At 37.5% G+C, this 21,464-nt stretch overlaps 2 protein-coding genes across 5 annotated transcripts; one reads left to right on the top strand and one right to left on the bottom strand.

The window, feature by feature from the left end:
- The first annotated feature begins 243 nt into the window (after positions 1-243).
- On the top strand, positions 244-19,545 carry LOC119490063 (transcription factor HES-5-like). Of its 3 annotated transcripts, none has more exons than XM_037773277.1 (3): positions 244-366; positions 480-760; positions 18,711-19,545. In XM_037773277.1, the coding sequence occupies exons 1-3, from the start codon at positions 244-246 to the stop codon at positions 18,853-18,855; spliced, it is 549 nt and encodes a 182-aa protein (XP_037629205.1). In that variant the 3' UTR covers positions 18,856-19,545. The 3 variants fall into 3 exon arrangements, with proteins under 3 accessions (XP_037629205.1, XP_037629213.1, XP_037629221.1); XM_037773285.1 differs by having other exon boundaries at positions 480-950; positions 18,901-19,545; XM_037773293.1 differs by lacking the exons at positions 244-366; positions 480-760 and adding an exon at positions 18,266-18,403 and having other exon boundaries at positions 18,517-19,545.
- LOC119490080 (transcription factor HES-5-like) lies at positions 13,999-18,638 on the bottom strand. Of its 2 annotated transcripts, none has more exons than XM_037773303.1 (3): positions 18,558-18,638; positions 15,116-15,218; positions 13,999-15,002 (listed from the first exon to the last, which is right to left on the bottom strand). In XM_037773303.1, exons 2-3 carry the CDS (start codon positions 15,176-15,178, stop codon positions 14,577-14,579), a joined length of 489 nt encoding a protein of 162 aa, XP_037629231.1. In that variant the 5' UTR covers positions 15,179-15,218; positions 18,558-18,638; the 3' UTR covers positions 13,999-14,576. The 2 variants fall into 2 exon arrangements, with proteins under 2 accessions (XP_037629231.1, XP_037629233.1); XM_037773305.1 differs by lacking the exon at positions 18,558-18,638 and adding an exon at positions 18,391-18,404 and having other exon boundaries at positions 15,116-15,223.
- Positions 19,546-21,464: the final 1,919 nt, after the last annotated feature.

Genomic DNA, 21,464 nt, shown 5'->3' with positions numbered 1-21,464 from the left:
CTCTCTACAGGGTCACCACTTTCCCAGATTCACACAGAGCTCTGTGAGTCTCTCTCCATCACCCCCCAGTCCTCCACCTGTTCCCCTGAGATCTAACCATTGTCCCCCAGGATATAACAGCATGAAGTGTGCTGCACCCCCTATTGTCTCATCAAGCTCTCTGATTGGCTGAGACTGTGAGAAACTCCAACCAGACCAAGACCCACACATTCATATGGAGATGTGGGACTATAAATAGGAGGGATGAAGCCAGCAGAGATCAGATTCTCTCTACAGAGACCTCTACAGCACAGAGATCCAGACATGGCACCTACAATCACTGCAGCAATGACCGATTCTCAGGAGCATCTGACTCTGACCCACAAGGTAAACTGAAGATTCAAGATGATTTAAATATCGTTAATGAGACATTGTCTTTGTTCATATTAATACTGTACTCCTGAATAAGTTTATTAATGACTTTGTTCTTCTTTCTGCAGCTCAGAAAGCCTCTGGTGGAGAAGTTACGCAGAGAGCGAATCAACAGCAGCATTGAGCAGCTCAAGTCTGTCCTGGGTCCAGAGTTCCTCAAACAGCAGCTAGACGCCAAGCTGGAGAAAGCAGACATCCTGGAGATGACAGTTTGTGTCCTGAGACGACTGCAGCAGCAGAAGCATCAACCTGCAGACTCAGCAGCTGTCAATCAAGGCTACTCCAGGTGTGTCCAAGAGGTGACACACTTCCTGTCCAAGGAGGAGGTGGAGACACAGTCCCAGAGAAGATTGCTGAAGCACTTCAACAAGCTGCAGTCTTCCTCTGATAACAACCTGAGAGAGGCTGACTTCACTCTTCTGAGCTCCACAGTCCAGACCAGCATCACCAAAGGGAAGAGTCCAGTCAACAGCGCCCTCTGGAGGCCGTGGTAGACACCTACAGACTGGAGTTACTACCAGACTAACTGAGATGACCACATTGGTCAAAGATTACTGGAAATGAATTCTTATGAATTCTGACATTTGATGAACTTGTTCTTCTGTTTGTACAGAAGGTTGTATTTTGTGTGTTTTCTTTGTTCAAGATGACATTTCCTGAGGAAATGACAGCAACAATATCTTTCAAGTTCAGAAAGAGAACATCTTGTCATGCATGTTGCATGAACCAAATCTGATTGCATCAGCAATTATTATTATCATACCTCACTGTACTTCATGTATTGGTAGTATATAATACTATGGTAACATCTGTTATCTTCTGATTGTTATTGATCATATTGATCAACAATTTAAATGTCCTCTTTATGCACATATTGTCATAATGGACTTTAATCTCTCTGATTAATCAAAACTGATCTGTTGATAGATCCAAATGTTTCTCCATTTCTTCTAAAAGATTTGCTTAATGTCACAATTTTCCTGTGATACTTTTATGTCTCACTGCACGTCATATGTTGGTACAATATAGTGCACCGAGATATTTATTACCTCTTGATAGGTATTGATGATTTTGAATTGATCGAAATCTTACCTGTTCTTTTTATGGACATTTTGTCATAATGGACTTTCTCTCACTTTATGTGATTATTGAAAAATTATCTGTTGTAAGATCAATGTGTTTATCCTTTTACTGTAAAGGTTTGTTTAATATCATATTGTCACAGTTTTCTAGTGACAATGTGACATTTTAGAATCAACTGAATTCAGTTAAGAACAATGTGACCTGTTGTAAGGTCAGTTTTTAATATTGTTTCGTTCGTTCACTCAGTAAAAATGTGTTATAAATATTGTTAAAATACAGTGAGTACTGTGTCCTTAAATATTGTAAATTGTTTGTCTTTTATAAAGACAGTTGTTCCTTTACTCTCTCTGAGTACAGTGTGTCTTGTAGAAATCTACAAGTTGTTGTTGTGATGTATCATCATCTCTAGTTGGAGCTTTCATACTTTATGTGGCTCATTGTGCCTTGTTGAATAAACAAAACTGCCAGTTGAAAATGTTGTGTTTTTATATTGTTTTTTCTTACAGCCTTTTTAAAGAATTTTCGTTAGGTAAAATTTTTCTCAGCTCTGCTCCCATTTGATTATTTTAAAATAAGTTAGAGTAGAAGTTAAACATCAAACATGTTCTCACTGGAGGATGATAAGTTTATTTATTTTTAGCTGAATTTTATTTATGTTTCACAAAACTGCACACAATATTTATAGATTTTTTTTCCCAAGTGTATTCATAGCAGCAGAAAAGAAGTACCATGGCTTTCACCCTTTCTGTACTTCTAAAAGTCAGCATTTGAAGCAAAACTCAAGTATTTGGAACTGATATTTTATCCACCACAAATCCTTTGCTACAGTGATATAAATCTCAGCTGTATCCACTGATCCACACTCATCAGAACAGACTGTGACACATGCTGCTGATTGTGTTATTTAAACTGGCTACAGAATTTTGTGTTTTATCAACTACTATTGCCAGGGGACAAAAGTGTGGTTAGTTTCCTCACCTGCACACAGAACAGAAGCATTTCAAAATATAAATATATATATATAGTTTTACTGGTGTTACGTAATATTAGTCCAGGTGTTTACTTGAAAAGCATCTTCTATAATCAAATTTACTTTAAGTATTGATTCACAGTAAGAAGAAACCTACAATGAAGAGGTCATATATAAAACCTTACACTGACCTTTATGTAAATCCTGGAATATGCTGCTGATTGTACTGGAGCAGTGCGTGTGTGCTCCTTTTTTTGAACTACTTCTTTGTCATAGAACTCATACCATGAGGAATTTCCATGTTTTGAACTGTGCAAACATTAAAACATGTAACTTGGCTGCTCGTAGTCATTAGACAACTTTCTTAACCATGATAAAATTGGACAAAATAAATTTTAGGAACAGGCGAATCTGGACAAATAAAGCCAAACTAACCTGCATGGTTACATACCACTAGAAGTAAACAAGAAAATGTTTCCTTGACATTGAATGTTTGAAAGAATAACACAATCTCCCTCGATCAAATAAAACGTTTTATTCATAAGCAAAAAAACATACCCTTACTCTTGTCAATAGACTCAGTAGTTTTTCTGCTGCAGCCTTACTTGTTAAATCAATCAATAAATAAAGAACATGATGAATAAATATGTCATTAAATGTAGCAAAACTAATATTAAAAATAAATGTATTCATTAATTAATTGATGGACACCCACTGCACACTTGTACCGGTACCGGGATGAAGACTGGAGTGCAGTCTATGCACTCTGACACCATGACACACGTTGAGTGACAGCCCGCTCATTTGCATAATGAGGCAGAAATGCATAAAGAAATGTAAAAAGAAAATATATAATATCATCATTATTTATTGATGTCAAAATGTAGATGTGTGGGCAAAGTCACCACGGGGAGAACATGCAAACTCTAGCTCAATCACTGAGCCCCCGTGGAGAACATGCCCACTCTAGCTCAATCACTGAGCCACCCTGGAGAACATGCCAAGGCTAGCTCAATCACTGAGCCATCGTGCTGCCTTCACTCTTAAAAAGGATGTGCTTGTTTTAGAGTTGGGCGATCTTCTCCATAGTCACATAGAATGAGCAGCCCAGTGGCCATTTTAGAAAAGACAGAAAAGAGTTTTTTTGACAAAATCACTTTTTCAAATGATCACTCCAGCCTGTAATTTACCAAACTCCAAACTAACACGTCCTTTTTGATAGTGGCATCTTGAAAAACAACCCATGTCACTAATCCATGTCAGAAAACCAGGGATTGTTTTTCAAGAGGAGGCAAAAGAAAACATATTGGGGAAAGCTTGAATGTTGGATGCTTGCGTGAGCTAGTCATCCTGTGATCCACAGCGGATGCAGCAGGTGAAGGGCTTCCTTAGAATCCTGGCCACGGCACCGAACATCCCGATGCCGGCTGAGCATTTCTGTTTCTTCTCCAGGAGGGCGACTTCACAGACTGGAGCTACTTTACTTTTTCTTCTGAAAAACGTCCTCACTTTTTTAACAAAGCTGGGGGATTTTCGTACAGCCTCCTCCAGCTTTGCAGATCCAAACTCTTGAGTTTGAGTAGAGAGTAGAGAAGAGTCTTTGCTTTCCATTGAGCTGAAATCCTCAACCATGGTCTTGATGTCTGGTTCCTCTGTGCAGAGCTCAACTATGGACTCAACGTCGAAATCCAGTGAACTGAAGTCCTCAAGGACAAGATCGTTTTCAGTTTTCACTGTGCAGAACTTAACCATGGACTCAACGTCGAAATCCTGTGAACTGAACTCCTCAACCATGAGATCGTTGTCAGGTTCCTTTGTGTTGAACTCCTCAACCTTGGGCTCGTTGGTTGGTTCTTCTGTGCCAAACTCCTCAACCTTGGGCTCGTTGGTTGGTTCTTCTGTGTCAAACTCCTCAACCATGAGCTCGTTGTCGGCTTCCTCTGTGTTGAACTCCTCAACCTGGGGCTCGTCGGTTGGTTCTTCTGTGCCAAACTCCTCAACTGTGAGCTTGTTGTCAGGTTCCTCTGTGCTGAACTCAACCATGGACTCGCCGTCGAAATCCTGTGTACTGAACTCCTCAAATATGAGCTTGTATTCAGGTTCCTCTGTATTGAACTCCTCAACCTTCGGCTCGTTGGCTGGTTGTTCTGTGCCAAACTCCTCAAACATGGTCTCGTCGTCTGGTTCCGGTGAGCTGAACGGTTCCGTGGACCTGCCGTCTAAATCCTGTGTACTGAACTCCTCAACTATGAGCCCGTATTCAGGTTCCTCTGTGTTGAACTCCTCAACCTTGGGCTCGTTGGCCTCCTTCTTTAAGAGGCATTTAATCAGTATTTTGACAACTTGGAAAACAATATCTAAAGTTAAATCCTCTGATTCTTGGAAAGGGGCTGTCTGCTTGGTTAAAGCCAGTGTGCAGTTGACCCTCTCGGCCACATCTTCTGCAACCAGCTGCAGCAGTTCTTCAGAGTATTTTGACCTCTCCTCTACAACTCCTACCACTTCTCCAAGACACTGGTGAAGTGAATTTCCCAGGCTGGCTTCGACATCCTCCTCTGTCACTGTGTGATAGTTACGAGATCCAATCTCGTTCCTTAAAAAGAGAAACAGTCATACTTTAGCTAACTGATCTGCTCTGGGCAGTAACATTTAAACAGTTCCACTGCTATCACCCTCTGAACTTTTTTCAGAACTTAAGGGGACCAAACTTAACCCTGATAACTGATGACAGTATTCACCAACACTAGAATCTGGTTATGGATTTTTTTTGTATTTTCTGTTTGATGTTTGAGAAGAAGATGTAAGTGAATAACAGTTCTGTGGAAGCATTTGACTTACATCGTGACAGATTTGTTGGCACTGCAATCCCCAGCCGGGGTGCGAATGTGAGGTGCCACAGCATCCACGATTTGGGCATGTACTGTCTCCAGAAGAGCTTCACATAGGTCGAAGAGCCGTTCGGATGTTTCATCATCAATTATGCCGTCTTTCATCGACTCCCACTGACTGGAAGAAGGGATTAGGAATGGTTAGGAAAAACTAACATTTAACCAGTGTTTAACCAGTTGATTAATGACATTTAACTTTGACTCACGTTTTTTTCATATTCCAGAAATGAAACATGAACACTCGGATCAACCTCTCTGATGTAAACAGAGGCAGATCCAAATCACTGCACCGCAGGTCTCCCTGTTCATCAAATGAAATCTGACAGAAAGAAAAACAATCGGATTTTAGAGCCAGGCATCTTTTACACATTAACAAAACACTTCTCATTGGGATGGGACTGTAAAAAACGCTATCAACAGTTATGGTTGGTTATTGGTGCTGTGCACAATTCCCGAACCATCTTTTAATTCAATCTGCAAACTGCAGGTTTGAAACAACCGTTGTTTGTTGTGCTTATAGACTGTAGCTGGCGCGAGGCACAAATCTTTTCGGTTAACAGTTAATAATCGGTTAACGAGGGTCGGTTATCGGTTAAGAAAATGTTTCAAAATGAGCATCCCTACACTAATTACTGTAGAACCTATTGAAAAAGTGTTTATGTTCTTTATGTAAGCCATACTTTTGTTAAGGCAAACATTTGATAACTTAATTTTGCCAAATAAATGAAAAGCATGTTGAAATCAGATCATGACCTCCTCGCTGTAACATAAATGTACCGAACCGAACCGAAAACCGTGATCCCAAAACCGTGATATGAACTGAATTCAGAATTTTGTGAACCGCTGCATGCAAGGCACAAATCTTGTCAGTTAACAATTAATAATCGGTTAACGAGGGTCGGTTATCGATTAAGAAAATGTTTCAAAACTAGCATCCCCAAGATAGACCATATCTGTGCATTTCAAGAGCTTATATGGTCCAAATACAACTGTTGAACAATGTTGCCTTTAAGAAATAAATGTCATTGGGAATTTTAATGTCTTACCAAGGTAGAGCAATCCATGTTGAGCGCTGATCTACAAGTGAAAATGCAGGTATATAATAGCTATGGTAGCTTTCCTGTAGTTTTCACTGTGAAGACATATCATACAATTACGAAGAGATATACGAGTAAATTACAATATATTCACTTATTATGTACTGAAGGCACCATTACTTGGATATTGTTTACAAGTAAGCAAGTTGTCAGTTGTTCAGCACCTAATCTATATACCTGATATAACCTAATCTATATACCTAATAAGTTATATACTGTATTGTTATTGTTGTTATTTTATATATCTTGTCCTAATTGTTTGTTATCACTATAATGTAGTCATATTATTTCTTTATATTAATCTTGTCTCTAGGTGGAGGCTTCAGATAAGCCCAGTGTTTTTTTTTTGCCTCTTCCTGCACTGTATATTATTCATTTATTTATTTTATTATGTAGTCTTAAATTGTGCAAAATAAATAAACAAATAAACAAAATAATTGCTTCACCGCAAGGACCCAAAGAGACCAGCTGGCATCACTTTCCCCACGTCAGTATAGAGTTTTTTTCGATTTTTTTTACTTTTAGGTCAACTAAAGCTACAACAAGTTAGTGTTAGTTTCCAAGCAACGGACCAGTAACGCTTAGTAACGTTATAACAGCAGTATTACCTAACATTTCACCGCTATAAGCAGCTGATTCCACGTCAGTAGAGTGAAAAGTAAACAACACGTCATCCTAAATAACATTTCCTAAGATTTCAAATCCAGCAAATCTAACCCAGAATTAGTCGTCTTGAATCAGCAGTCAGTCATCATATATTAACATCACTTACCTCATGCCTTTACACGATTTTCCTTTCAGTAAAGCAAATTAAAAAAAAATCCATGTCTTGATCAAGTAAAGTAATAAAAGGAGGTTTAATTGTACTTCAGCAGTTCATGTGAAGCTTGCATTTTTGCGCGATTTCTCCGCATCATCATCATAAAATTGATGTCAATAACGTTACCTGATTAGGTATACCTTGCGATGAAAATGAAAGATTAACATCAACATTAACATTTCCAAACAAAACTAACTTAATCAACTAAAACAACTCCTCATTTACAGTTAGAAAGGCTCTTCAACGCCTCCTCTTGTCTATCCATAATACTGAAACTTGATAGGATTTTCTACATAAAATATGTGTCTTTTTTTTTTTAAACAGAGTTTATTTCTGAATTTTGTAAATACAACTCTGACAATCCACTGCACAAACATGTTTGGACTGATAAATATCCCACCAACCCCCACCCATGATAATACCCGGAGGGCACTCAAAAAAAAAACAAGTGTACAAAAATAAATATAAATAAATAAATAAATACACACAAATATACAAATAAAATAAAATAATCATAGTGAAAAAGTAGATAAATAAATAAAATAAAATAAATTAACATAAATATATATATATATATATATATATATATAATATATATACGTATATAACATATATGTCTTAATGTTGTATATATCCGTTCAGAATACCAAAGAATGTTTTTACATAACTTCATGCAAAATTGAAAAAATAAAATCATTGTCTGCAATATATAAATACACAATTATGAGATTATCTTGATTTTCTTGAAAGCAAGATTTGTTCTCTTGGAGCTATAATAAACAAAATGCTACCAATATGTTTGTTTATTTGGTTCATTTTAGACTATCACAGATGTCTTACACTCATTACTTAGAATAAAAACAGTATTGGTGTGGTAGAAAAATACTAGGACTATAAGGACAACATAAGCCTCTTTCACCATATAGGCAAAGATTAGCAAAGAGACGAAACCCTGGTGCTTTTTTGACAACAGCTGCTAGATGTCGCTGCCGTAGCACTGCCGCCATTTTGGACTGAAAACGGCAATGTGTCTATGGCTATGGATGCGTAAAGAGATGTCTGTAAATAAGAGAATCATTTTTTTTTAGGTAATCAACTTAGTACGATCACTTAAATAGCCCTCATTGAAATCATTATGTCCTAAAAGTTGTAAAATTAACTAATAGCTGAATCCAGAGCTATTTTCCTCGACATAATGAACGTGCATCAGAAACCACGGGACTGCACCACCCTGCACGATCATATGACATATCCGCTTCTGTCAGCTTCCTGCTAGCTGCATGTGGCTGTAATAATGGATATATTGTCTGTAATTCATCACTTTTATTATCTTATAATAAAACCATAAGCTGTATGCTGTCAGCCTGTACCGTGGTGGATGTATTAACGTTTCTATTCACAAACAACTGGCTATCGGCCAGTAGGTAGTAGTGCTAGTAGCATGACATAAACAGCATTTAATGTAGTTGTAGGCTATTTACTAACACGCAGGGTAAAATCATAGGGCACAAGCTCTTATACCTCCGTGGTCTATGGTCTATTGGACATCGATTTTGGAGGTCACTGACATGAAAAAGTTTGAGATTGCTATCAAAATCTGTGTGCTGGATTTTTCTAACTTCCATTTATGTCTTTATGCTCCTCTGGGAAGCGAAATAATTAAGTAAGTAATTAAAACGTTATGATAGTATGCATATTTATAATATTTTTATTGTTCAACACAGGCCATTTCGGTAGAGACATTTAAATTATGACAATACAATAGAAATTATTTTGTTTTACTTTTCTACAGCACTTTGGACGGACGTTTTACTGGTGTCCAGTAGTCGCTTTCAGTCCAAATTGGCGGAAACATCCTACAAAATACACCCAATGAACGGTGTGTTTTGTGTTGGTTATGCCTAGAGTTGGTTATGCCTACATTTAGGTGATACAGGTAAACTCATTCAGCCATAGTTTACAAACACTTTGATTGGCTGACAGAACCATAAATACAAGAGAAAATTCTTAAGCGAATTCCATGCAATTGAAGACTTTGAGTTGTGATGAATTATGCCAGAGATGGTGATGCAATTCCTGCCAGACATCTATAGAGGTCAGATTATTATTGATCCTTTAAAGTTGTTATCTGTAAGATTATTGTTTTTTTTTCCAAGCAGTATCATAAGCATTCGTACAATATGATCACTGACATGGCATGTATTCTCTCTTTTTACCTCTATGTAATCCTTTTGATGCGCATGAGTGTGTGCACTTTGAGAGAGGGGTATATATTTTGTTTTCTTGTCTGTTATAAATGTCTTTTTGTTTTTTATTCTCTGTGAGCACCCTAAAATAACTGCAAGCTGTAATCACGTCCAGGTGGGTTAACCTTCCTGCTTATCTGCTCTCCATCTGCCTGTGTGTCTATCTGCTGTCTCTGTAAGGGGGCTCAGGTTTCCCAGTTCCCCTCCTCTGAGCTCCCACAGCTCCCAGCACAGTGCCGAGCGTGCCCCGGTCACACGCCCTCCTCCTCTCTCCGGAGCTTGGAGCCCCGGCGACACACGGCTTCCCACACTTCTGAATGCAGGCTGCTCAGCTGCACACACAATAGAAGTGTGTCTGCTCCCACAAAGCCTCGGGATGGTTCTCAGGCAGAAAGCCACTTCACACACACACCATCTGCTTTAGCTGTAGCTCACTGCTGAGACAGAAAATATCACTTTACAACATTTATTACAGCTTTTTGGATACTTTTTTTAAATACTGCTTTTTGTTATATGGTATTTTAATAAATATTTTATTTAGATATGTATTTTTAAAACAAAAAGTAAAATAAACAAATCAGTTAAGTTTAGATACTTTTCAACACAGGACAGGATATTTGTGTCATCATGTGTATCAGATTTTTGTTCCCTGAGATATTTATATATACACTAGAAAAAGTGTAATATTTTGTTAATTTTCAATTCACATTCCTAGATTAGTGCCATTAAATGACCTCTTCTATGTCAAATCATAATCAGTGTCCAGGCCTAAGCATCACAAGAACAAAATGTTACCGTGTCCACCTTGGGAAAACCATTTTCCCACTGACCTCGCTGATGTATGGCATAAAGATAAAGCATCCCACCTGTTCTGTGTGACAGCCATTAAATTCACTCTATTGTCCTGCAGCTCCAAGCCTCCTGATTGGCTGACGAAGGCAGAGAGAGCGCAGGATGAACAGCATAAATGCAGAGCAACACACGCAGATATCAACAGAGACTCCAGACCTTCTCAAGCTACACCAGAACCTCCTACCACAAGAAGCAGACCTTGAAAAAATGGCTCTCTACGCAGACCTCGCTCTTCAAGACACCGTGAAGGAGCAGCTCTTTAGGTAAGCCAAAGCTACATTTCTTCAAATGATCAATTATGAATATACGTTTTCTGTAAAAAGTTTTTCATTTCATTAAGTTCCTTTTACTAATCTAAATGACGTTGTTTCTCTCAGGTGTAAACTCCACATGTTGGAGAGGAAATGCAGCAGCGGAGTGGAGAAACTGAAGGCTCTGATAGGAGAACACCTGCAGAATGGGATCCCTGTTGCAGACATCCTGGAGAAAACCAAGTCCCTGCTCACACTGAGAAAAGCTCTGCTGTCACACAACGGCTACTCCAAATACTCCAGGGACATTTTACGTCTGTTTCCCGATGAAGAGGAAGACTTGGCTCCACTGTGCTTTTAAAGACACAACACGAGAAATGGACTCGCATTAAAAGAACTGCATCTCTGTGATCTGTTGATTGTAGAGAAGTGCATTGTTTGCATTGTGATGAGCGGATCTACAAAACCTTCCTGCGATATGGAAAGAAAGAAAGAAAATAGGACTCCGAGGCAAAGGTGAAGAGGTCACTGACTGAGGAGAAGAGTCCGTAGCTGACTTGTTAAAACGTGCTGCTATTTGTGGGATTTATGATTCTCGTGGTTGTTTGAACATTCCACAGAAGATAAATCCAGTCTTTTAACTATGCAGGAATTAGTTAGGACCAAAATTGTTTATCTATAAAATCTATATTGATTAACTGCAGTAAAATCTGCTTAAGCCAAACAGAGCAATATGAGCCTATTCTTCCTGGCTAATATTGTGTGATTGCAGTGTGCCTACAGTGTCTTACCGCCTTGTTTCAAGGTATATAATGTATTATATTGTTAAACGCCAACCTTTCTTCTGAAAAGGGATTTGTTATGTATTGTTTTGTATGCCATGTATGCAGGTTTTGTTTTATCCACCGTTTTTATGTTTATTCATCCAAAGTGGATTGGAATTTGTTTTGTTGCTTTTGCAGACTTCAAGAAAATAAATATATAAGAAATTCAAGTCTTTTCATGTCACTTCAATTCAATCAATTTTGGGGAATACATCATTAAAACTCTTCATGTTCAGATGAAGTATATTCTGTACAGATAATTACATTTCTGTTTATCATAGTTCAAGTTCTCAAGTGGAATGAATGCTGTTTTGAACACTATGAACAGTAGCATTTCCTGCTCCATGACAGAACGTCTGATAACCACCAAGTGCTGTACATCAGTACAATTTTGAGGTACATGTACTTTACTTGAGCATTTCTGTTTTCTGCTACTTTATACTTCTACCTCATTACATCTCAGAGGCAAATATTGTACTTTTTACTCAACAACATTTTGTTCTTGTTACTTTGCAGATTCAGATTAACACAAAATATGATCAACAAATAGATTATAGTGTATTATTATAGGTTAAGTTACCCAGCAATAAATAAATTAGTTCCACCTTTACCAGCTGCAACATGAACCCTCATCTTACCGACTGGGGTCCCCGCAGACCCCAGAGCTATATTTTATTTTGTCATATCTCACAGGTGCTGTTAGTAATGTTCCCAATGACTTCATATCATTGTTTTCTCATTCTGTTTTAATTAGTGCTTTTTGAAAATGTATTGGGGTCCTAGGGGACCCCAGGCAAAAGCACCCAATTGCATTGTGAAGGAGACAGACACAGATTTCTTCATTTGCTCTGTCTATTTTCCTTTTACACAATATGCTAATTAACTGCAACTTTCCTAAAATAAGTAATCTTTTGTTTTACTTCAGATGACCCTAATTACATAACTAATATATATAATTTTGCTTTGATGGTTGTTTCTTAGAGTAGTTTATTCTTGGGGTCCTCGGAGACAAAAGTCAGTAGTCCTTGCATGTTAAATATGTTGGTAGGTACAAGGTTAAAGTAATGAACACATTAATGCATCACTAATTATAATCCAATAATATAAACTATACGTATATTCTGAAATGGGCCATTCAGCATTTACTTTGGGAACGTTAAATATGTTTTGATGCTGATACTTTTGTTCTTTTTCTTAAGTAATATTGGAATGCAGTTTTTTTTTTTTTTTTTACATGTAACAGAGTATTTCTACACTATGGTATTTTTACTTAAGTAAAAGATCAGAGTACTTCTTCAACCAATGACCACCACACATGTAGAAGCAGGTGACACATTAAGGGAAGACTTGAACTAAAGAACAGATGAGCATAATTAATTCAGATGTTTGCATAAAGGACAAAGACTGTTGACTTAATGATGGGAGTGAAAACAATGTGAATCATAAACTACGGCCTTTGCATTCACCAGATCTCAGCGCAGTTTATCACCTATGGGAGACTGATGTGTTAGCTTCCTACTACCTGTATCTTTTAGGAGAACGGAGTTCATCCCACCAGTATAATTACAGATGGTGAAGAAGTACTCAGATCTTTAAGTAAAAATAGCAATACCATTATTTTTCTACTTTTTAAGTAAAAGTGCATAGTTATTGGCATCAAACTACACTTAAAGAACCAAAAGTAAATTAATTATTATGCAGAATGGCCTTTTTCAGAATAGTATACAGTAAATAATATCATTGGATTATAATTATTGCATTAATGTGTACATCGCTTTAATTCATTCATTCATTCATTCATTCATGTTTATTTCTGATTTATGACTAGAACAACTTGACACACAGTGCTGAGCTGCATCTCAAATTAATCTTCAGGTTCCCAGCTTCCAGATGATGTACACCACTTCTATGTGACATCTACTGTTGACCTGCTATCTCCCCCTAAAAAACCCTGTACCCCCCTAAAAAAAGACTAAAACGGGTCGTCTCAGAGGGTTAATGTTGCAGCTGGTAAAGGTGGAGCTTATTTCATCTACTTCATATGCTGCCGGGCGGCTTAATACAGGAGTAGAAGTATAAAATAGCATGAAATGGAAATACTCGAGTAAAGTACAAGTAGCTGAAATTTCCATTTAAGTACAATACTTGAGTAAATGTACTTGGTTACTTTCCACCACTGGTTACAGAGACGTAGTGAATCTGTGCTGAAGCTGCTCTGGAGGTAAATGTATAAGTCATTAGCTCACAGCTGAAGCTCTCTGTCTGATCTTATCTGGCTCATCGTCCATCATATGTTTGTGACATCTTTTCAAGATGTGGAATCACTGTGTAACAAAGACCAAAACCCACCACTAATCACTCCCTGACCAGGTGAGAAGGGGTTGGTTTTATCTGTTTGACGTTTGGCTCAGCATTCTGCATCGGTCAGCTATTTATACATGCCCTTTTCAAATACATTTAAAATATATGTTGAAATATGCAGTAGATTGAGACCTGGTGTGTGAGGTGATAAAAAAATGAGAAGACAACCTTTTTTTTGTTTTGTTTTGGTGATTGTTTTAATGCGCATCACTTGGCTTGAAGAGATACATTCACGTTTTCCAAACATTAAGCCCTTCACTGAAGGTATGAGTGCTGTCACTCACAGAGTCATAACTCAGCACAGTTGTCTTAATGAATACACAACATCCATCTGCTAAAAACGCAGACAAGTGAGATGTTTAAAGATACATCAGGAAGGACATTTCAATAAACAGTATGTGAATATCACATAGAAGTCTGACACATGTTCAACATGATTGACTGTGTCTCCTAAATGGAGAAAAAGTACATACAACACTGTCAGTGTTACTGACTATGTATAGACATTCCCATTAGGAACAATACTGTTTACTTCACAGAGTAACACTTGAAATAAGGCACTACCTTTGAAATACAAAATAGTAGACGTCCTGCAAATATCACAGAAACACATAATGTGGCCTTCACAAAAGGTAATAAAAGGTAAACATTGCAGTAACATATGCAATAAGTCTTCAAGATGAGACCACGAGAATGAGGTCGAGGGTCAAAGACCAAGAGCACAAATGTTGGTTTCACTCATGGGCTTCACTTTTCTACAGGTCCTTGGGTGTCTACCACGGCCTCCAGACGGCGCTGTCCACTGGACTCTTCTCTTTGGTGATGCTGGTCTGGACTGTGGAGCTCAGAAGAGAGAAGTCAGCCTCTCTCAGGTTGTTATCAGAGGAAGACTGCAGCTTGTTGAAGTGCTTCAGCAGTCTTCTCTGGGGCTGTGTCTTCACCTCCTCCTTGGACAGGAAGTGTGTCACCTCTTGGACACACCTGGAGTAGCCTTGATTGACAGCTGCTGAGTCCGCAGGTTGATGCTTCTGCTGCTGCAGTCGTCTCAGGACACAAACTGTCATCTCCAGGATGTCTGCTTTCTCCAGCTTGGCGTCTGGCTGCTGTTTGAGGAACTCTGGACCCAGGAGAGACTTGAGCTGCTCAATGCTGCTGTTGATTCGCTCTCTGCGTAACTTCTCCACCAGAGGCTTTCTGAGCTGCAGAAAGAAGAACAAAGTCATTAATAAACTTATTCAGGAGTACAGTATTAGCATGAACAAAGACAATGTCTCATTAACGATATTTAAATCATCTTGAATCTTCAGTTTACCTTGTGGGTCAGAGTCAGATGCTCCTGAGAATCGGTCATTGCTGCAGTGATTGTAGGTGCCATGTCTGGATCTCTGTGCTGTAGAGGTCTCTGTAGAGAGAATCTGATCTCTGCTGGCTTCATCCCTCCTATTTATAGTCCCACATCTCCATATGAATGTGTGGGTCTTGGTCTGGCTGGAGTTTCTCACAGTCTCAGCCAATCAGAGAGCTTGATGAGACAATAAGAGATGCAGCACGCTGAATGGTTTTATGGCCCCGGGGGACAATGGTTAGATCTCAGGGGAACAGGTGGAGGACTGGGGGGGTGATGGAGAGAGACTCACAGAGCTCTGTGTGAATCTGGGAAAGTGGTGACCCTGTAGAGAGAGCAGATCTGCTGCCTGATGCTGGGATCAATGGCTTTGACTGATTTCATCATGAAATTATGTTACATTTTCATTTTTTTCTAAAACTGAACATGCGTATATTTCTGTTTTATAGAAAGCAAACAAATCAAACTTAACACTATCTAATGCATAAAAAGAACTCGTCTTGCTTGCTTGGTTTCTTTCTTGTTGCAAAATCTGCAGTTAAGGTGCTAGTCATACTACTAATCCTATCCTGGATGCAGTGACCTTTTTAATAGTTTTTAAACACAAAACTCCCTGCCAACAGCTGGATGAAGATGGTTTGATCATGTTTTAATTTGATTGCAGGCTATTCCAAATAAGGTTTAGCTTCAAATTCATAGTCTTCTTACACTATAACCAGCACCTGATCAATTCAGGACTAGACACCCTTTTATCTTTCCCGTCAAAATAAACAGCCAGGAATGCAGAGGAACAATCTGAATCTAAAGGAGCATGGGGGGATGAGATCTTTTGAATGTTCATTAATACTTAGCATGTCTGCATTCCTGATAGACACTTTACAAAAGCCTGGTAATGACGAGCCTTGATGACAGGAATTTCCATTCAGAGGCAGCGAGACACAACTCGTAAACTGACTCCATAATTAATGTGATGTGCAACCAGACACACTTCTTTTGTTCTTGGAGGCAGTGAATGGACGGAGTGTGGGAAAGCAGAGAAAACTCACTCACAGAGCCACGGAGGGACAATAGAGGCAGACAGACAAAAGACGAAGTCTGTGAAGGTGGCGAGGATTTCTTTAATAGTGAATTTTAAATGTTTACAGTTTTCACACACTAAACTTGATGGCATGTACATTTAGATTATACTTTAAATGTTTATGTATTTTTTTTATTTGAAAATGAACCGCTGTGAAAATTACAATTTAGAGATTTGTCATTTGTTGAAAGAAATTCAATTAAATTTGGATTAAAATACAATGGTGCTGCTGTGTTATCAAATATAATATAATATAATATAATATAATATGATATGTTATAGTTTCCCTATATATTTTTAAAATGTATAATCTTTAAAATTTGAAACCAAAAATGCATATCCTTGATCGTTACATAAAGAAGATGCAGTAACACTTTAAGTCAACCCCCTATTTAGCATTTATTTACAGTATATGAACATTTAATAAATGGCAGATATAGCAGATATAAGTATGTATTTATGTATTTGTCAACAACTATAACTCTCCCTGTGTGCACCTATAAGTGGTGGCTGGTGTATAATAGATGCTAATACTGTATATAAATAGTTGTAATTATGTAAAATCTGTCTTTATAGGATAAATTATAATTGCTGACAAATACTGTACATTAATAAACACTTCAAAACGTCCAAAGTATCTGCTTATAACTACAGTATAGCGTGTTATACATGCTTATTAAAAAAAATACACAGTTTAAATCTCTATAATTATGAAATCTGCACCCATATACATTTAGTTGACTGGATGCTACATTACATTTCAATGAACTGGTCACATTCCCAGTCAAAATATTTGTGTTTATTCCTCCTGCTCTGCTAATTGAAGAGAGTGTCTAAACAACAAACTTCACCCTCGAGGGAGAGCCGGGAGCTGCTTGTGTGGGGACGAATTAGCATTTAACAAGGCACATGTCTATTGTTGAGTGAATGGACGGAGTGTGGGAAAGAGAGCGAGAGCAGAGTCACAGTTCAGTGTGATTAGCATCCTCAACCCCACCAGCACCTGACTGCTCTCCGAGGGGAGTTGGCACACTTTGTCTCTCCTTATTCTCTTTTTCTTTCTGTATTTCTTTCACGGTCTGTCTCTCTTTCTGGTCCAAACTCTCGAAACTTTTGCCAACTTAATTTTTATCAGGTCATTATTTCAATGTAAGTCTTTTTGTTTATTCTGTTGATGGATGCCAAACTGCCAGGGCGATGTCGCCTTTACAATCAGGGTTATAAAGACTTGATTCATGTTTAAACATACACATACCGTTGTCTTAATTCCTTGAACCTTTAAATGTTAACTAACAGACAAAGAGGGACATTTTGTTGGACTTTGTTTTAGAAAGAATACAAAGTGAATTTAGTATTCCTTTAACTATTAATTAATTAATTACCTGTAACCAACTTTCAATTCAAATCCCCATTCACTTTTTGGACATTTAAACTTAGCCACTGTTGTTGTGTTCCTCCAGATGGTTTGTGCTGCCAAGTTCTGCCCTTTGCTCAACACAGGGCCAATAGCTGCCATGTGAGGCAATTCATAAAAGTGTGTGAGGCTGTTCATAATAATGCAATATGCTGGCTTTAACATTAAATATGATTTTTTTTTTAAATGTTTTAAAATTATGGTCTTTCAGTTTTTTAAAACACGGTCAATATCAAGGACTGATACTTGATTTAATAGCACAAATGCAACTTAAAGATGTTTAATGTTGAGGACGATCTCCCTGTCAGTGTCCCACATGTGTGATGGGATGATGAGCGTGTGCTCAGTCAAAGTCATTGATCCCAGCATCAGGCAGCAGATCTGCTCTCTCTACAGGGTCACCACTTTCCCAGATTCACACAGAGCTCTGTGAGTCTCTCTCCATCACCCCCCCAGTCCTCCACCTGTTCCCCTGAGATCTAACCATTGTCCCTGGAGCAATATAACAGCATTCAGCATGTTGCTGCTCCACATCCCTTATTGTCTCGCCGAGCTCTCTGATTGGCTGAGACTGTGAGAAACTCCAGCCAGACCAAGACCCACACATTCATATGGAGATGTGGGACTATAAATAGGAGGGATGAAGCCAGCAGAGATCAGATTCTCTCTACAGAGACCTCTACAGCACAGAGATCCAGACATGGCACCTACAATCACTGCAGCAATGACTGATTCTCAGGAGCATCTGACTCTGACCCACAAGGTAAACTGAAGATTCAAGATGATTTAAATATCGTTAATGAGACGTTGTCTTTGTTCATGCTAACACTATATTCCAGAATAAGTTTATTAATGACTTTGTTTTTCTCTCTGCAGCTCAGAAAGCCTCTGGTGGAGAAGTTACGCAGAGAGCGAATCAACAGCAGCATTGAGCAGCTCAAGTCTGTCCTGGGTCCAGAGTTCCTCAAACAGCAGCCAGACGCCAAGCTGGAGAAAGCAGACATCCTGGAGATGACAGTTTGTGTTCTGAGACGACTGCAGCAGCATCAGCAGCATCAACAGCAGAGAAGACTGCTGAAGCACTTCAACAAGCTGCAGTCTTCCTCTGATAACAACCTGAGAGAGGCTGACTTCTCTCTTCTGAGCTCCACAGTCCAGACCAGCATCACCAAAGAGAAGAGTCCAGTCAACAGCGCCCTCTGGAGGCCGTGGTAGACACCTACAGACTGGAGTTACTACCAGACTAACTGAGATGACCACATTGGTCAAAAGTTATTACCAGACACATTATGCTAATAGAGGTGTCTGTGCAAAGTTAATATCAAGGTCATATTGGACTGAAATTTCCATTTACTTTTGGGAATTATATTTTCAAAGAAAATTAATCTTATTTGTGTGAAAATATTGAGCAGCACAAAATTGTATTCTATGAATACCATATGTTCTCTTATTGATTTATCAATATAATCATATTTTTGGCCAATATTGGCCAGTATTATCACTCCTGCCCTAAAGTCCTATAAGTCTTCTGTATCAGATTGATCCATTGACAGGAGCTGGCAAATCTAAGCTACTTTCTGGTAGCACATTTCCCTGACTTTTTATTTTGTAAAAGATTATTGACTCATGTTGGGTTTTGAAGTCATCTGTTCAGTCATCAACATGTTCTGTTGTGTCAACAGTACAAATGTATATCTGAATGTTATTTGCTCTCATTGTAAGAGAGTTGGTTGACTTTGTTTAGCTTGTACTAAACGATTCTCTGTGTTTTGTAAAAAGCTGCTAACTCTGCTCTATTTGAGTGCATTGTTTTGGACAACAAGTTTTTACTGTGATGCATCATCACCACCAGTGCCTCTATGATGTGACCCATTCAATATGTTTGAATAAAAAGCATCAACTGAATCTTGAGCTGTTTCATTTCATCCTTTACACTGACAGAAATGAGCAGTGAACAACCTTATCTGACTAACATTATTTATTGGGCTGATTTTACTAAACTGTAATAGATTTTATGGCTGTTGATATTGTCTCCATCCCTCAGTTTGTAGTCAACTGTGGAGTAATTCATTGGGAGACACTTTATATTTCTATTATGGCTGAGCACTACCCTCTAGTGGTTAGTCTATGTACGTACACTTCAACACAGAGAAACACTGGAGATATAATTGACAACTTTACATGCAGTTTTCCCCTTTTTTCCCCTTTAGTAGTTTTAAGGTCAGAAAAAATATCTTATCCCTCCTTGTCTCCGAGTATCACATATAAAATATTTACTCTATAAGCGTGTTCCAACTTTTCATTGAAGCTTTATGATGTTATTACTGAGTTAAATATTCAGACCCAGGACTTCATATTTTTGGCTGCTTCAATCCATCATTAAATGGAAATATTCAACACATCTTGTGCATCATCTATATAAATTTCCCCCAATTTCAGCCTGACGTATTTGGTATATTTGGAAACTTTGGGACTTCCGTGAAAATTGAAAAATTAAGTTCTGTGGGTTATAACAAATGGGTTAATGTTTAATCGTCAAAACAACTCTACAGTAACACTAGTATATTAGTTGAGAGAAGTGGTAGTGGCTACAGTAGTTGTTACTCCACCGCTAAGTCCTGTTTCAGAAGCCAATACCCAAATAAGTGGTTTACAAAAAATATATTTATTTATGTTAAAATCATTTTGGAGTCTATAGCTGCCAGAATTACTTTGAGCATCTTGACAACAATAAAACTTCATCATCCATTGTTATATCATATGTAGCCTATATGTTTGCCTTTTTGACATGCACCGATTACACTTCAGATATAGTAGTAATAGTTTTCTACTTCTTTTTTAAAATAATTTGTGGTAGTTTTGAGTAGATGTGCCAATAACTATCACTTAATTATTTCATTATTTATTATTATTATTTACTTATTTTTATTTGTATTATTTATTCTGGTCTTCAGATATAAAACAAGTGAACAAACTGTTGAAAAAGCTTTAGGAAATGTTTTTTTCAATTACATATGTGTATATATTCCTCCTTATGCATGTACATTTACTACATTCCCATTTATATTCAGCTTATTCATTTGCAATTACTGCCTACTGCATATTTATATTACTTTATTTCATATTTGTTTGTCTATAATCTAACTTGGATTATTTTATGTTTTAGAGATTATCATTTTGTTTTTACTTGTGTGACTTTCTTTTTATACATTTTGAATTAGCATTGTTGGAGGAAGCTTGAGAGCCAAGATTTTCATTGACAACGACTGCCTCTGTAATTGTTGTGCATATGATAATAAATAAATTGTAACTTAAAATGTTTACAGATGAGTTTTTAAAAAATCTGTGAACAATAAAATAAAGAATTAAACTGAATCATAGGTAAATAATACATAAACAAGAAATAAAGGGATAAATAAAAACAAACAAATATAAAATTAAATAAAGTAACATAAAACATGCCAGGGGTAAATATTAATTAATAAATAATAGTAACTTAAGTAAAAACATTAAAATGGTAGCACAATCTCACCGTTTTACGAGCCTTTTTGTTTTTTGCCGAAGATATTGTCTTAATATATAGTTCCATTTATTTCTTGAAAACTAAGTGAGGTTTAACTCTCGCAAATTTACATTTATGAATGTAAAATTGATAATGAGATCAATTATAAAATACGCTCTCTCATATATTGTGTTGAACTAATATATTTTTCCATTAAACGTTCAAAGTCACAGATTACATTTTCCAAAATAAACCTACAAATATCTTGCCACAGTTTTTCTTCCTCAATCAACTTTATTTTAAATTTGTTAACAATACAAAG

This window comes from Sebastes umbrosus, chromosome 1 (genome assembly GCF_015220745.1).
Source record: "Sebastes umbrosus isolate fSebUmb1 chromosome 1, fSebUmb1.pri, whole genome shotgun sequence".
Lineage (NCBI taxonomy): Eukaryota > Metazoa > Chordata > Actinopteri > Perciformes > Sebastidae > Sebastes > Sebastes umbrosus.
This window is presented reverse-complemented; position numbering and strand designations above follow the sequence as displayed.